This window comes from Eubalaena glacialis, chromosome 3, assembly GCF_028564815.1.
Source record: "Eubalaena glacialis isolate mEubGla1 chromosome 3, mEubGla1.1.hap2.+ XY, whole genome shotgun sequence".
Classification (NCBI taxonomy): Eukaryota; Metazoa; Chordata; class Mammalia; order Artiodactyla; family Balaenidae; genus Eubalaena; species Eubalaena glacialis.
In genome coordinates, this window is record NC_083718.1 from 19,800,540 (window position 1) to 19,815,504 (window position 14,965).

Here is a 14,965-nt window from a genome sequence, read left to right on the forward strand (position 1 = left end):
CCTAGAACTACAGGCTGGAGCAAAGAGGGGCAGACCTGACTTGGCTGGGAAATCAGGGGAGGCTTCCTTGAGGAAATGTCCTTTAAACTGACAGCTGAAAGAGAAATGAGTTGGCTACACAGAGGGCTAGCCAGGAAAAGGTCCTGCAAAGGCCCCATAGCAGACAAGGCACGGTGTGCTCACAGAATCTAGAGAAAGCTGACTCAGCTCCATCCAGAGAGTGAAGACGGTGGAGCCAGATGGGGCTAGACCAGTGCCCAGGGCCGTAATCATGCACAGCATTGTAGGTGATGTGCTAGATTAGAGACTGTATGCTAAGGGTGGTGGGAAGCCAGTGTTGGACTTTGGATAGAGGAGAGATATGATTAAAAATGAGTTGTTAGTAGGTCTCTTGGTTTCCAGAATAGAGAACAGATTGGAGGGGGACAAGCATGGTTGCAGGGGGGCCCATTAGGAGGCGCCATAATATTTCAGGGGAGGATGGATGGCGGTCTGGACTGAGGTGGGGGCCAGGGTACAGAGAAAAGTGGAAGGATTTTTGATATCCTTGAGAGTTGGAAGACTGATTAGATGTGGATAGTGAAAGAAAGAGTCCAGGATGATGATCAGATTTGGGCTTAAAAAACAAAACAAAACAAAGAAAAACAGCAAGGCAGTGGTGCCTTTACCAAGAACCCCGGAGGAGAAACAGTTTGTGGAAGTAAATGAAGAGCTCAGTTTGGGACGTGTTCAGTGTGAGGTATAAATGAGTCAAACAAGTAGAGAGTTTGAGTAGGTGCTCCATATACATGGAGAAGTCAGGGAATCATTCACATGAACTCAATGCCAAATCAACTTTTTCTGAGAGGTTGGGCCTGAATTAGGTGGAGAATTGTCAACCATTCACCTTCATCCATGTGGGGAAGGAAGAGTCACCTGTGTGGGCCAGCTTCATCTTTGTGTTCATTTTCTGCTCACATGGTTTCCCATTTAGTGATATGAGTGAGCATCTGAAATGTTGGTATTCTTGAAATAAAACTTCTTTCCTTTGTGGATTCTGAAAAACACAATGAACAAACAACCCAGTGAGGACCATTGAGGGACTGAAGGGAAGAACTAATGCTCTAAAATGGCAGTTGGTTCTGTGATGGTTTTCTTCTCCATCACCAAGAGGCCTCATACATTCTGAGTGGCGGGATTTCTCATTCTCCTGGTAAAGCACTGTTAAGGCTAACCACTAAATGAAAAATAAGATAAACCCCCTGAAGATTAAATGTACCCTAATTGTGTTTTATTTTCTACAAAGGGAGGGTATTGAAGTACTATTATGTTTCAAACCTTGCCTTCCTCAACAGGCTCATGGCCATCCCAAATCGCCAAATTGAGTTTTTGTAAATATTTCTATTTTGAACCTACCAGCTTATTTATGTGAACCTAATTACAAACAAACACAAAAAATGAGCCCTGAGTTCAAAAGTATAAACTCAAACACAACCGATCACTTGGAAGAATCATGAACATTTTGTTAGCATCTCCCAAAGAAGGAAGCAACCACACAAGAGAAAACAAACCATAAAGCTGAATGTTAAATTATCATCAAGCACTCCATCTACAAATTTGTGATTGAATGTGGTTATATCCACGTTCTAATACAGTATGCGCTCTTAACAGGGACTGTTTAAATGAAGTCACTGAATATCCTGTCCATTCTACCTCCTAAACATCTGGAATTCTTTGCCTCTACCCGCCATCTACACCTGTCACCCCTGCTTTAGTTTAGGCTACCCCCATCTCTCTCTCGGGAGTAAAGTTTCTGTAACCAGACTGAGCTGGGTGGACACTGGTTAACAGGAAGATCCCTGTCCCACTGAGGTCTTGGTGACCTCGGGCTTGCCTTTCTATTTCTTTACGATTCTGATTTTCTTTTAAGACCCATGAAGACGAGTATTATGGTCTTTTTTTTTTTAAATAAATTTATTTATTTTATTTATTTATTTTTGGCTGCTTTGGTTCTTCGTTGCTGTGCGCGGCTTCCTCTAGTTGCAGCAAGCGGGGGCTACTCTTCAGTGTGGGGAGCGGGCTTCTCATTGCGGTGGCTTCTCTTGTTGTGGAGCATGGGCTCTAAGGCGCGTGGGCTCAGTAGTTGTGGCGCATGGACTTATTTGCTCCGTGGCATGTGGGATCTTCCCCGGCCAGGGCTCGAACCCATGTCCCCTACATTGGCAGGCAGATTCTTTTTTTTTTTTTTTAATAAATTTATTTATTTATTTATTTATTTTTGGCTGTGTTGGGTCTTCGTTTCTGTGCGAGGGCTTTCTCTAGTTGCGGCGAGCGGGGGCCACTCTTCATCGTGGTGCGCAGGCCTCTCACTATCGCGGCCTCTCTTGTTGCAGAGAACAGGCTCCAGACGCGCAGGCTCAGTAATTGTGGCTCACGGGACCAGCTGCTCCGCGGCATGTGGGATCCTCCCAGACCAGGGCTCGAACCCGTGTCCCCTGCATTGGCAGGCGGATTCTCAACCACTGCACCACCAGGGAAGCCCCTGGCAGGTGGATTCTTAACCACTGCGCCACCAGGGAAGCCCCTATGGTCATTTTTAATACCTAAGACTCAGACAAAAGAACCACTGTGCCTACACGAAATAACTATAATACAGTTATACTACTGTATAACTATGAGCTTCAAAAGTGAAAGGTTATTTTTTTGTGTGTATTTCAGTTGGGCATTGAAATCTTATAAAACTATTTGGGGCTGATGGGGGAAAATAAATGCCACAGTGCTAGGGTTTGGAGTACCCATCTTTGCTCCCCTCTCATTATTTAGAGAACTTGTGGACAGAGGACAGACCCTAGAAAAACTCTACAATGCCATCCTGCAATCTCCCTCTTAAGTTCCCTGCAAGGAGACCATGCCCAGTGCTCTCACACTGCTCTCTCTGCCCCACAAAGGCCTGTGCCCTTGGCTGCTTCATGCTCAGAATCTCCTTCTGTCTTCTCCTGGTCAAAACAACTCCTTGCCCTCAGGTATATGCACAATGAAAAGGATCAGATACATGAATTCATAGTATGATGTCTCATCTCCAAAGAAGGAATCCTGCAGGAGTAGAATTTCAGCTACCTCGAGCAGAAGGGAAGGGAAACATTGCGAACCTAGGGTCTCCCTAATACCTCTAATCACAAACTGGTGATGTGATCACCAGTCTGTCCTTGTTTAACAGTGTTCCTATGACAATCTCTGGGTTAGACACAATTCTACTCCCCAGCCCCTTGCCTGCAACAAATGCACATTTTGATTGGGAGGTGCAGAGAGTTTTCCCTCTGAATAAACTGTTTCTCCTAAAGAAATTGACTGAGTGGCATAGCTGATGAGTCAGAAAATGTAGCCTCTGCTCCCTGCAACACCATTTCCTAACTATGTAACCTCAGACAAGCCACTTAACCTCTCTGAGGATCAACTTCCTAAACTCACATCGGGTAATAATACCTCCCCTTCATCTTTACAATAGATTATTTTACAGAATAAGTAAGATAATAAATGTGAAGTTGGCCTTGAGATCTGTAAAATGTAAGGTTTTAGTACTGAAGGATGACAGCTTCCCTCACCCTGTCTGGTGATTTCAAACACATAATACAAGATCTTTTCATATTGTCGGCAATATGGAAGGAAACAGCTGCTGGTCCAAGCCAATTTTAGAAACCTGCGTTTTCGCAAAAGGAAGAGTCAACTTTCATCACAGCAACATCGCTGGCACAGAATGGGTGCTGCCAGAAAGCGATGTAAAGATGGCCCAGCAGGTGTCAGCAGAGAACCAACTTTTGGTACTAAGCAGGCATCTTAGGGATGAGGAGATGCAGGGGCCTGGGGAGCTGAAAGGGGGCTGGCAGGATTCTGCCGTTAAATCCAGAGCTGTCCCAGTTCTGGAGGGGTGCAGTTGGGCAGGTTGGAATCACTGAGATGGGGGCAACCCTCCGGCTCGATCTACCTTGGATTGAGGATCTTCTCCCTCCAGAGGATTCCTTCTGGTTCCCGCCTCTTAGTCTGGGTCTGAATCCCTCCTCTGTTCTTAGAACCTGTGCTCTAACTTGGGGAACTTGTCTCAAAGGAAAGGAAGGCTTTGTTTGTTTAGATAAATATTGTTTTGGGAGTGCCTTTCCTCTCTCTCTGTCAACACCAGAGTTGTTTGGAATATATGATTTTCACCTACACCTGCTTCTCCTACCTTAACGTTCAACTCACTCACTAGAAATAAAACCCCAGCTATTCAGATTCAATAACTCAGGCAGCACATCCAGCTTCTACAAGACAAGTGACTAATATGTGGAGAGGGAGTGAGAACTGGTTCCAGCGACCAAATAGAAACCTGTTGAATGAAGTACTGAATCTCTTCCATGTTAAAGACGGTCTCTCATATTTTATTCTTATGAGGACATGATTTCACTGCAAATATGTGTGAGTCTGTGTTACAATGTGCCATGTGGAAATGGGTTCTATGAGGTCTGAGGTCTTTCTTGGCTAGGTGTGGAGAGGTGACTTGGAGAGACAGAGATATAGCTTTTTGCAATGGGAGCAAACCCCAAACCGCCTGTCCTGCCCTCCTCCCTAGTCTCTAAGATCCCCAGTGATGGGTGTGTGCACACATGTTTGTGTGTGTGTGTGTAAGACAGGAAGAGGGAGAGAGAAGGTACATGTATGTGAAGTGGTATATCCTATTAATGGGGAAAAAGAAATATGTGAGAAACTCTGTGAGGAGAAAGGGCAAATGGGATCAGACCCGAAAAGCTGTCTGCAGCTCTGAAGCCAGATCTGTTGGCAAGAGGTCAAGGGCAGGGCTATGGCCACATAAAGAGATGGCCACCTGTAAGTCTGCCTCACCTGGGAAATGAGAAAAGGGAAAGCAATAAATCAAGGGGCTATGGACCTTGCGGTCCTACCACATTGTTATTCACCTTTCCTTCCCCCTATCAAAGTCTAACTATCTTCAAAAAACTCAGGAACTTTATTTACTTCTGGAATAACTAAGGTCGCCAGGAAAAGGGAGTTGTGGCCTACTTAGAATAATCCAAGGGGTGTGTGTGTGTGTGTGTGTGTGTGTGTGTTTGTGTGTGTTCTCTAGAGTCCTAAACTCTAGTATCTAGCATCACAAGGAAGAGAAGGCCCGCACTGACCGCTAAATGCAAGCACTGGGCCCAGCAGTCTGTAAATCTTCAGCTGGCAGAATGACAGGCAGAATATACTCAGATTCCTACATTGCTGCAAACCTCTCATATCCTGATAGCTAGGTAAGCTGCTTCCTCCTCGTTCTGACTGAATATTTAATTATTTCCATCTCTTTCTTTGTTTGAATGAATATTTGAAATTAAGGGTGTGTGTTGGGGGGTGTAGCTTGTACATTATTTTTTTTCCAGAGTCCAAAAGCAGAAAGCACATCTGGACAGGTTAAGCCCTTGAAGAGTTATGTTATGTAATAAGCAAAGCTCAACATTCACTCTCCTTGAGCTTTTATGCTCATTTGGTGTGTATCTGTGTTCCCAAGCATTGGTGATTTAAGGATGGAGACTCAGAAGACAGGACAACCAAAGGGTAATGAGACCCATCTCTCCCTTCAATGCATAAGCCTCTGATTTAGAAGGGGAGGGTGTAAACATTAAAGACAGCCATCAGAATTGATCTGAAACCCCTGCTATTATGGTATCTCCCCATCTAGCGCGCCCCACACCCAAAGCTGTTTAACCTTTCAGTATAAACGACTACCTCTGTTGCTCTATTGTCAACTGTAATTTGCCGGTGCAGCTATGCAACCTCAGACAAAGTCGTCTTTTCGTCTGAGCTTCCTCAAAGGACGGTGCAGCCACATTTAAGCTCAAGTTAATTCGGCTTAGTCAGGCCCTCTTCACTCCTGCTGGAGCCCGGAATCCGCGGCTACCAGGCCCCCGGAGCCCTCGCCTCTGCCCCCAGGGCCTCCCCCCATCTCCCACCCCCCCGTCTCAATTGCTCTGGACCAGTTCATTTCGCCACAGCCCGGAGCCGCTCGGAAAGCAAAGATTAAAGGGGAAAGTCGCAGCTGTATATTTATATTTTCATTGCTAGAAGGGAATTGATTTCCGCGCATTTATTTTGGTAGTTGTAATACACAAGGGCGGATTTGCGTCACCCGAGCAACTTGTCGGTGGAGATAAAGTTGCACAAATATTGAAAGGGGAAGTGCTAGGAGTCATTATAGAGTTTTTCTCCGGAAGAAATAAGGATTTCTGCAGTATCCTAAAATACTAAGGGCGCTTCTATTTTGAGACCAATCTTGCAGGCACATCCGCTCATTTAGTCCGAGTTTGAGCCCATCAAAAAACAGGAGATGACCTGAACTCCGGCGAGTCCAGGGTTTCCTGCTGCTTTCTTGGTTCTGAGGGGTGGGGGGGAGTAAGGAGGAGGAGGGGATTCTGCGGACTCAAAAGAGGGAGAGGGGCCCGCAGAGCCGAAGCCTGGGCCTGGGAAGGAGTGTGGAGGGGAGGCAGGAGGTCGTTCCAAAGGTTTCCTTTTCCGCGTTTCCCTCCGGGAGCTCCGGGTGGGTCTGGGTGGTGCTGATGCGGTTGCAATGAAGCCGAGAGTCTGGGAGAGCAGAGGGGCGCGCGGGCCAAGTTGCAATTTACAATCAAGCCGCGGGTTTTGCCGGGAGAGAGGAGCGGGAGGCGGGGCTAAGAGTCTGCGGGGGGAAAAGTCGGCCTCGGGCCTCGTCCTTACCCTTCCTGCCTCCTGCCCGGGGCCTTGAAATGCTGCAGAGGCGGGTAGTGGACGCCGCTGGAAAGACTGAGAGCCCGCGTTCCGTCCAGCCTGTACCCCGCACCCACTCCCGAGGGTCGCGTCTTATTTGCCGGCCGGCTGCCGGAGGTGAGGCCTAAATATTAGCGCCTCTTTTCGAACTGTGAGTTTGTGCTTAGGCCGCGGTTTCAATGTTTGCAGCGGAATTGGAAGTGACACCAGAAAAGAGAGGAAGAGAGGGCTTAAGGCCACCCTTACCACGCTCGCGCTAGTGTTTTCCCCCGAGGGCAGTGAAGTTATACTGAGGCCGCGCCCTCCCACAGGAGTCTCGCCAGAATCCTCAGCCTTTTCCTGCAAAGCCTGCACTGGAGCCTTTCAAGGAGGGTCCAACACCTCGAGTGGCTTTATGCCTGTCTACCCCTTGGCCTCTGGCTAGAAACAGAAGGACTGGTCTTCCTGCGTTTCTCTCGCCCCAGGTGCCCTTCACCTCAGCAGATCACCCCCCTCTTTTCCATCTCTGGACATAACACCTCTGTCGGGGCTGAGGCTGCACGAAGCAGGGCAAGAAACCCCATTAGTAAAAGAGGGAGGGAGAGACAGACAGAAGCTGGTGTGTGTGTGGGGCAGGGGGGGCGGCGGTTGTTCTCAGTGCTGGCTGGTCACAAATGATTGATCAGTGATTGATACTTTCCAGGACATAGTCAAAAGTTTAAAATGACAGCATCTGCAACCAGAGGCTAGAAACCAAATTCATTAGCCCGAATCCTGAACTCGAGATAGGCATGGCAAATTCAGTTGCCTTTCTGGATTTCTTCGGTAAGACCTTTAAATACTGAAGTGGGAAAAAAAAAAAAAAAGCCACAGAAGCTTTATTGCAACTATATTGAAAGTCTGGGGAGGAAAACGCCACAGAAGATGCTGTTCTGTTAGGAGATGCTTATTAGGACAATTGAAAACAAAAGATTTCTCTGTTTCAGTATTATTATTATTATTTTATTTTCTTCCTGAAAATGTGCGAGAAGAGCTCATCTAGGTGGCCTGTAAGTTTGTTTGGGAGAGGGGTGGGGAAATCCACTCTGACTATAATTTAAAAGAGAACGAATTCTTAAAATAGAGATGTTGGTGTTGCAGAAAACCCCGCGCTACACCCACTATGCGCTCTGAAGACCCGAAGTCCGAAGTGAAGACGTCGGTCACCACTGCAGGTTCTCCTGCGACCAGGCCCAGGGGGGTCCCTGGAGAAATAGTCACAGCATTGAAAGTAGTATTTAACCCCAAGGAAATCTACTCTTGTGGGCCCTTGCAAAACAATGGACCCCACGTGATCGGGGATGTGGCGGAGGAGGGAGAGTGACATTTCCTACAAGGTGCAGCAAAGGAGGGGACGCGCGTGCCGCTCTCCCGGGTTTCGGACGGCTGCTTGTTTTGTTGTCCCCGAGGCTCAGGTTGGCTGCGTCCAAGAGAGACATTCGGAGACATCCATCTTATTTTGTTTGAAAAGTTACTGGTTCAAGTTGTCAGTGTGTGACAGCTCGGAATACAGCTAATTTGCGACCGCCCCTCCTCTCTTCCCTGAGGATCTCCGAGGCAGGGAAGCGGACCCAGTGCCGCCGCATTCCCGCGCGAGAGCAGAGCAGGGCAGCGTGGGGGCGGGGACGCACGAAGGACGGAGCTTTGTAGAAGACACCGACTCTCGGGATAAAGGCCGACTGGAGAAAAATCTGGCCCGAGTGATGTAAACAGGAGGGAAACCTAGGGCGCCGCCAGCGTTCCAGAAGGCGGGCCTTGCACCCACGATAATCTGCGGGAGCACCAGCTTCCCTAGGCGCGAGCTCCAGGAGCGCTGTGACCAACGCTCCACGCCTGGTGCCGGTTCGGAGCTGCAGAAGTTAGTAGGAGTTAGAACTCCCTGGAGCCGCGATTCGAGGTCCCCTACCCTTTGGAGAAGGGCGCGCCCGACCAAGCACAGCCCACGCGGCAGCAGCAAACAGTTTGGCGTGGCCGGGGCGTGGCCGAAGGGGCGGGCCACGCCCTCTTTCCCAGTTCCCCTCCACTTCCCGCTCCCATTGGTCACCAGGATGGCCAATGAGAGCTCGGATCGAGGTCCTACCCTGGGTCTGACTCGAAAGCTCCTGCCAAAACTTTGGGAGTTTTTAGAGAGGAGTTTTTTTTTTTCTTATTACTTTTTTTTTTTCTTTTTAAACTAACGGACTATTATTGTTTTACATTTATCTGTTAAGGCTTAGCTGTTTGAGTGTTTCTTTCGGTGCCCGGCTCCTGTCTCCCCGGCTTCCCTGGCGTTTGTGGAGCCGCGGCCCCCGCCCGCCTAGCCGCTCCAGCGCCCCTCGCTCGCCTACAGCTCGCGGGGAGCGCGGGCGCCGCGCCGCCTTTAAAGTGAGGCCAGGGGCCGAGGCCGTGAGTGGCCGGGATCCGGCCCTCGCCTCCTCCCTCGGTGGCGCTAGGGCTCCCTGGCCTCCCTTCAGTTCGGACGGAGAAGAGTAAGCGGATCGTCCCCGGCTGGGCTGCCGCCTCCGCCTGGACTTAGCGCGCCCCTCCCCGCGCACCTACCCACCCACCCGGCCCGGCCAGGCCGCGGCGGCAGCTCCGTGCACCCCGCCAGAATGTTCGCCGCCGGGCTGGCTCCCTTCTACGCGTCCAACTTCAGCCTCTGGTCGGCCGCCTACTGTTCCTCCGCCGTCCCGGGCGGCTGCTCCTTCCCCCTGGACCCCGCCGCCGTCAAGAAACCCTCCTTCTGCATCGCGGACATCCTGCACGCCGGCGTTGGGGAGACGGGGGCGGCTCCGGAGGGTCTGGCGGGGGCCTCGGCCGCTGCCCTCACCGCGCACTTGGGATCGGCTCACCCGCACGCCTCTTTTCAAGCTGCCGCCAGATCCCCGCTTCGACCCACCCCGGTGGTGGCGCCCTCCGAAGTCCCGGCTGGCTTCCCTCCGCGGCTGTCCCCGCTCTCAGCCGCCTACCACCACCATCACCCACAACAGCCACCGCAGCAGCAGCAACCGCAGCAGCAACAGCCTCCGCCTCCACCCCGGGCTGGAGGCTTGCAGCCCCCGGCCTCCGGGTCGCGGCTGGTCCCGAATCCCCACCATAGCGCTTCCGCCCCGGCCCCCTCCAGCAAGGACCTCAAATTTGGAATTGACCGCATTTTGTCTGCAGAATTTGACCCAAAAGTCAAGGAAGGCAACACACTGAGAGGTAGGTCTTGGGCGAGAGGCTGCAGGCCTCTGACCAGGGCACTGACGCACTCCCCGATCCCTGGGCCATTTGGGATTCCTTTGAGTGTTTTTACAATTAAGGACAAATCGGTAAAATGAGGGAGAAGAAAATGAGTTGTAAGGAGACTATGAAACATTAGGTTTAAAACTCACCTGCTCTACATTAAAAAAAAAAAGGAGGAAGAAGAACCCAGAGATGCTTTAAAAACACATGTCACAGAATCAGTATTCATAAAAACGGTTGGTGTAAATATTAGCTAAAATGACTATCATCTCTCTGTCTCTTTAATCACGTATCTACAAAGAGAACTACATTATTTGGCAGGAAAAGCCCTTTTGGGGAACACTTTCCCGTCCATTGGTCTGATTTCTAGTGAAATTCCACCCAAGGAATATAGATGAACAATATTGACTCTAAATTCCCAAGAGGAGAGAGCAGGGTGAGGGATCCTTTGGAGGGACAGTTTAGGTCTGTGGAATTCTTGGAAGGCACCTGAAAGTGACTTCGTTCAGGCCTCTTTACCTGAAGTCCTTCCTAGCTGTGTGCGTGGACGTGGACCTGTGGGACACACAGGAACATTTCGTGCAGTGCCCCTGGGCCACTGTCAGGAGAGAGGCGTCTCGGCGGCGCGGAGACAGAGGTCTCTCACCACTTCCCTTCAGGAAAACGGAACGGAGGGGTGGGGGAGGAGACGAACAAGTCCCAGAGAATGTGAGTGTGGGTTTGCCGGAGGGGTAACAGCGCTTCTTTTCCCTCGTCCCCAGATCTCACGTCGCTGCTAACCGGCGGGCGGCCCGCGGGGATGCACCTCCCCGCTCTGCAGCCCTCCACCGGCCAGTTCTTCGCGTCTCTAGATCCCATTAACGAGGCTTCTGCCATCCTGAGTCCCTTAAGCTCGAACCCGAGAAATTCAGTTCAGCATCAGTTTCAAGACACCTTTCCAGGTACGGAAACCCTCCTGAGCGACGGCCTAACGGGCAGGTCGACTGCCAAAACACTTAGGACTGGAGTATCACGTGGCCACCGAGGTGTAGCAATCCCGGAGTTGATGCGGGAGGCTACCACGTCCGGAGAGAAACCGAAAGATTTCTCAGTGAGCTAGCTTACTCTTCGGTCGGCTCCCGGGGTTAAGGGGTGGGGAGCCTGGGGAGGGAAGAAAGTGTGGGCGAGTGGGTGGGCTGGGGGGTTTTCCCTAGTCTTTTCGCCCGAGAGGGTGGTTTGAAAATGCAGCAAGTGGTGGTGTTATTAACATACACTCATTTTGGAACGACCTCAAACATTTGCCGGAAGGTTCCGTCTGCGCCGATGGGCATGGATGCGAGTACACACACACACACACACACACACACACACAGAGTGGCTGTCATCTTTAGATCCTTTAGGCCGAGGCGCATTTTCGCCTGCTCTTAGCATGCATTCGGTTTACGTCTTTACTTTGGAATTAATCGATGCAACGCCGGGCTTCTCCACTCCACACTCGCGTTAGGCCTTCCGCCTATGGTCTTAAGAGCCGTACATTTCCTCCTTAGAGAGGCCATTCTGTGTCTGCGTGAAGGGCTTTCAGAGCCGACTGTTAACGTAAAACAAGTTTAGGCATCACGGTGAGCCCCAGGCGCGCAGGCCGCGGAAAGGGCACTAACTCGGTCCTCCTGTCTTCTTGCTCTCGCATGGTGGCAGGTCCCTACGCTGTGCTCACGAAGGACACCATGCCGCAGACGTACAAGAGAAAGCGCTCGTGGTCGCGGGCGGTCTTCTCCAACCTGCAGAGGAAAGGTCTGGAGAAAAGGTTTGAGATTCAGAAGTACGTGACCAAGCCAGACCGAAAGCAGCTGGCCGCGATGCTGGGTCTCACCGACGCCCAGGTAAGCCAGCTCTGGCCCCGACGCACAGCCCCCTGGACGGGCAGCAGCTCGCGGCCTAGCCCCAAGGCCCCCTCTGCCGGCTGACTCTCCTTTTGCGGTGGAAACACTAGGTCTCGAATTTCAGGAGACTTAGTGGACTTCTCAATTTGAGACAGGAGAGAGGAAGGGGTGGGGGAGAAGGACGGAAAGAATAGCCCATCCCCAAAGAGGTTTGTCAACAAGCGCTGCGTGTTTATTTTGGCCAACAAGTGAAAGCATGTTGCCGAGAAAGCAAATAGGCAGCAGGAGATAATAATTATATACTCGACTGTAGCACAATTTGCTGTAGGAGGCAGTTTATTTCAGAAGAGATAAAAATCCAAAGTCAAGAGATTGTTGTTGTTTTTTTTTCCCCCTCCTGTCCTCCCTCCCTCCCCCTCCTCCTGCTGCTGCTGGATTGTGAAATCCCCAGTTGTGAGGAAGTGAAAACATTATTTCAAACGGAATTACTTAGCCCCAGTAGGGCAAGAAGTCCACTTGGAGCAGCCACAGTCAGTCCGATTTTCTAACGGCATAATGGGAGGGGGAAGTGAGGAAGGGAAAGAAAAAGAGATTTTCTTAGAACGCTCAAGAGCATTTCACCAGGTTCTGCCTAGTTGAGTTTTTTTTTTTCTCCAAGAACAAATCTTCAAATAGCAAATCTATTGTGCCTGAATTAAATATTTTTTTCTTTTCTCCAGTTCAAGACCTTTTTTTTTTTTTTTTTAAGTTTTGAAAATAGAAGAGTCACCGTTCTCGAACACCTCACCACAGTGGCCCTTGCTCCCTGGGTGCTTCTGTCCTCCATCACACAACTCCCCTCCCCAGCACACACACTGGAAGAGCCCAGCCGTTTTCCACCAGCTGTGGATGTTATTTTTAAAAGAGAAGCTGGAACTTGTGTGAACGCATTGGGTCCCCCAGGGGATTATATATTTATATAGATTCTCCTCCCCATCCCTACCCCCTTCCTCCACTTAGCACAGGTTTAATTCCAGTGTTCTCTGAGCCCACAGAAGGATTAGTTTATCCCGGGCAGGGGCAGGGTCCTTATCAGCTTCTGAGTACACACATGCCAAGAAAATGCTCTTTTATAGAAGGTCCATTGGTGCCCCACCCCACTGGGATTAACTCTTTGAACCCCCTTCCCCCTTTGTTTTCCACGGTTGCTCCTTAAAAAGAATTGTTTTTGTAGGGACTTGCCTTGGGTAGTGGCAGTAGAGGAGGGGGCCAACTTAGCAGGGATTCTTAACATTGGGTCACCAAACCCTTGAAACTGTGTGCAAAATCTTGGGTATATGTGCATTTTTCTGGTCAGGGGTCCATAATTGTAATCAGATTCGTGGGAGGGGGGATCGTAGCTCAAGTGGGGTTAAGAAGCATCGATTTAGAGCATTGATCCTCCCTAGTTTGAGGGCAAGGTGCAGGGATCTGCCTTTGCAACAGGCATCCAGGTCACTGCAGGCTAGAGGTCGGAGGGCCACATTTTGAGAAACAGTCCTAGTTGCTTCCCTAGGCGAGGATCTCTGGTGATCCTCGTGGTTTCCCTGGGCTGCCTCTCGGTCCCTGCTTCTAGCACAGTACCTGGCCTGTGGTAGAGGTGCTGGGGACCACTAGCGACGCTTTCCCGCCTTTGGGAGTGCTCCGGGATGCGCGCAAGTCGGATAGGAGCGAGCCTGCGTCTCACCTCCGTGTCCCTTCTTGTCTCCCGGTGCGGTGCGGCGCGGCGCAGGTGAAGGTGTGGTTCCAGAACCGGCGGATGAAGTGGCGACACTCCAAGGAGGCCCAGGCCCAGAAGGACAAAGACAAGGAGGCTGGCGAGAAACCGTCGGGCGGAGCCCCGGCTGGCGACGGCGAGCAGGAGGAGCAGAGCCCCAGCCGCTCGGAGGGCGAGGCTGAGAGCGAGAGTAGCGACTCCGAGTCTCTGGACATGGCCCCCAGCGACACGGAGCGGACTGAAGGGGCCGAGCGGTCTCTGCACCAAACGACGGTCATCAAGGCCTCGGCCGCCGGCGCCCTCCTCGCAGCCAGCAGCGGAGGCAGTGCGGGGAGCGGCGGCGGCGGTTTTAACTTCGGCGTCCTCAGTAGCGGCAGCACCGGCGGCGCCGGGAGCTCCGGCGGCCACGGCAGCTGCAGCGGCGGCGGCGCCTCGGAGCTGCTCCCTGCGCCCCAGCCAGCCCTTGGCAGCGCCCCCAAAAGCCCCGAGCCCGCCCCGGCGCCGCTCGGCGGCCTCTAGACTGGACGAGGTTGGAGGAGACGCGGGGCCCTTCGTGCAGGCTCCCAGCCTTCCAGTGTGGGCTGGATTCTGTGCCTACTTTCCAGTGGCGGCGGGGCCAGGGCCGGAGACTCAGCGGCGGAGTCCCAGCTCGCGCATCGCTGCCCCGGCCGGTGCAGCCCACCCCGCCCAGAGCCGAGGGGAATCGGAGTGCCTCTCGCCAGGCTCCCAGCGCCGGCGGAACACTTCTGCCTGGATACAAGCAGCTCGCACTGTGAAGCGTTGGACTAAACAGTCCTCCCCGCATTAGGGGTCGTGGCGGAAAGACGCGATGCACTTAGGATGCCACAGACTTGTAAATAAAATGTTTACTATGGTTTGTAAAGGCCGCTTGGCTTGCTGGGGCGATGCGGTCGTTAGGGTCTAGAGTCTCGACCCGGACCTTAGCCCCGGGACCCTGCAGGTCCCAGCAGCTGGAGGTGGGGGACTAGAGTTTCGGGGGGACATGCTGCAACCTCAGAGCCACCTTGCTGCAGAGATCGGCGCCGGGGCTTAGGGGTTCCACCAGTTCAGAGGTCTCGTAGGCTGCGCTAAGCACCTCTGATCGGGCGAACCGCAACGCTGAGTGTGGCCTGAGAGCTGAGTCGGCCATGGAATCTGTCAGGCCTGTCGGGCAGATGGCTTCCCCAGCTGGAGTCAGGACGCGAGGAGGGTGCACACCAGCCTTCCGCAGCTCCAGCTTAAGCAGAGTTGGGTGGAGAAGACAGTGGTGCGGGACAGGGTCAGTCTAGCCACAGCTGGTACTAGAGAGGCAATTCCAGCGCAAACTGCCCCTTGCCTGGGGATGGAGTAGGGGGACGCGGCAGGTTTGTAGTGTCTGGAGAAAAGGATAGACAGAATAGAC

General features: G+C 51.9%; 1 protein-coding gene across 1 annotated transcript; it reads left to right on the forward strand.

The window, feature by feature from the left end:
• The first annotated feature begins 8,800 nt into the window (after nt 1-8,800).
• Nucleotides 8,801-14,425, forward strand: HLX (H2.0 like homeobox). Its single transcript, XM_061185329.1, has 4 exons — nt 8,801-9,945; nt 10,731-10,910; nt 11,644-11,828; nt 13,579-14,425. Exons 1-4 carry the CDS (start codon nt 9,354-9,356, stop codon nt 14,080-14,082), a joined length of 1,461 nt encoding a protein of 486 aa, XP_061041312.1. The 5' UTR covers nt 8,801-9,353; the 3' UTR covers nt 14,083-14,425.
• Nucleotides 14,426-14,965: the final 540 nt, after the last annotated feature.

Bases quoted from the DNA above. Each gene is read 5' to 3' on its own strand.
- HLX (XM_061185329.1), top strand. From the start codon at position 9,354: ATGTTCGCCGCCGGGCTGGCTCCCTTCTACGCGTCCAACTTCAGCCTC. The intron at 9,946-10,730 runs GTAGGTCTTGGG...CCTCGTCCCCAG, and splicing joins GGAAGGCAACACACTGAGAG to ATCTCACGTCGCTGCTAACC. The intron at 11,829-13,578 runs GTAAGCCAGCTC...GGCGCGGCGCAG, and splicing joins TGGGTCTCACCGACGCCCAG to GTGAAGGTGTGGTTCCAGAA.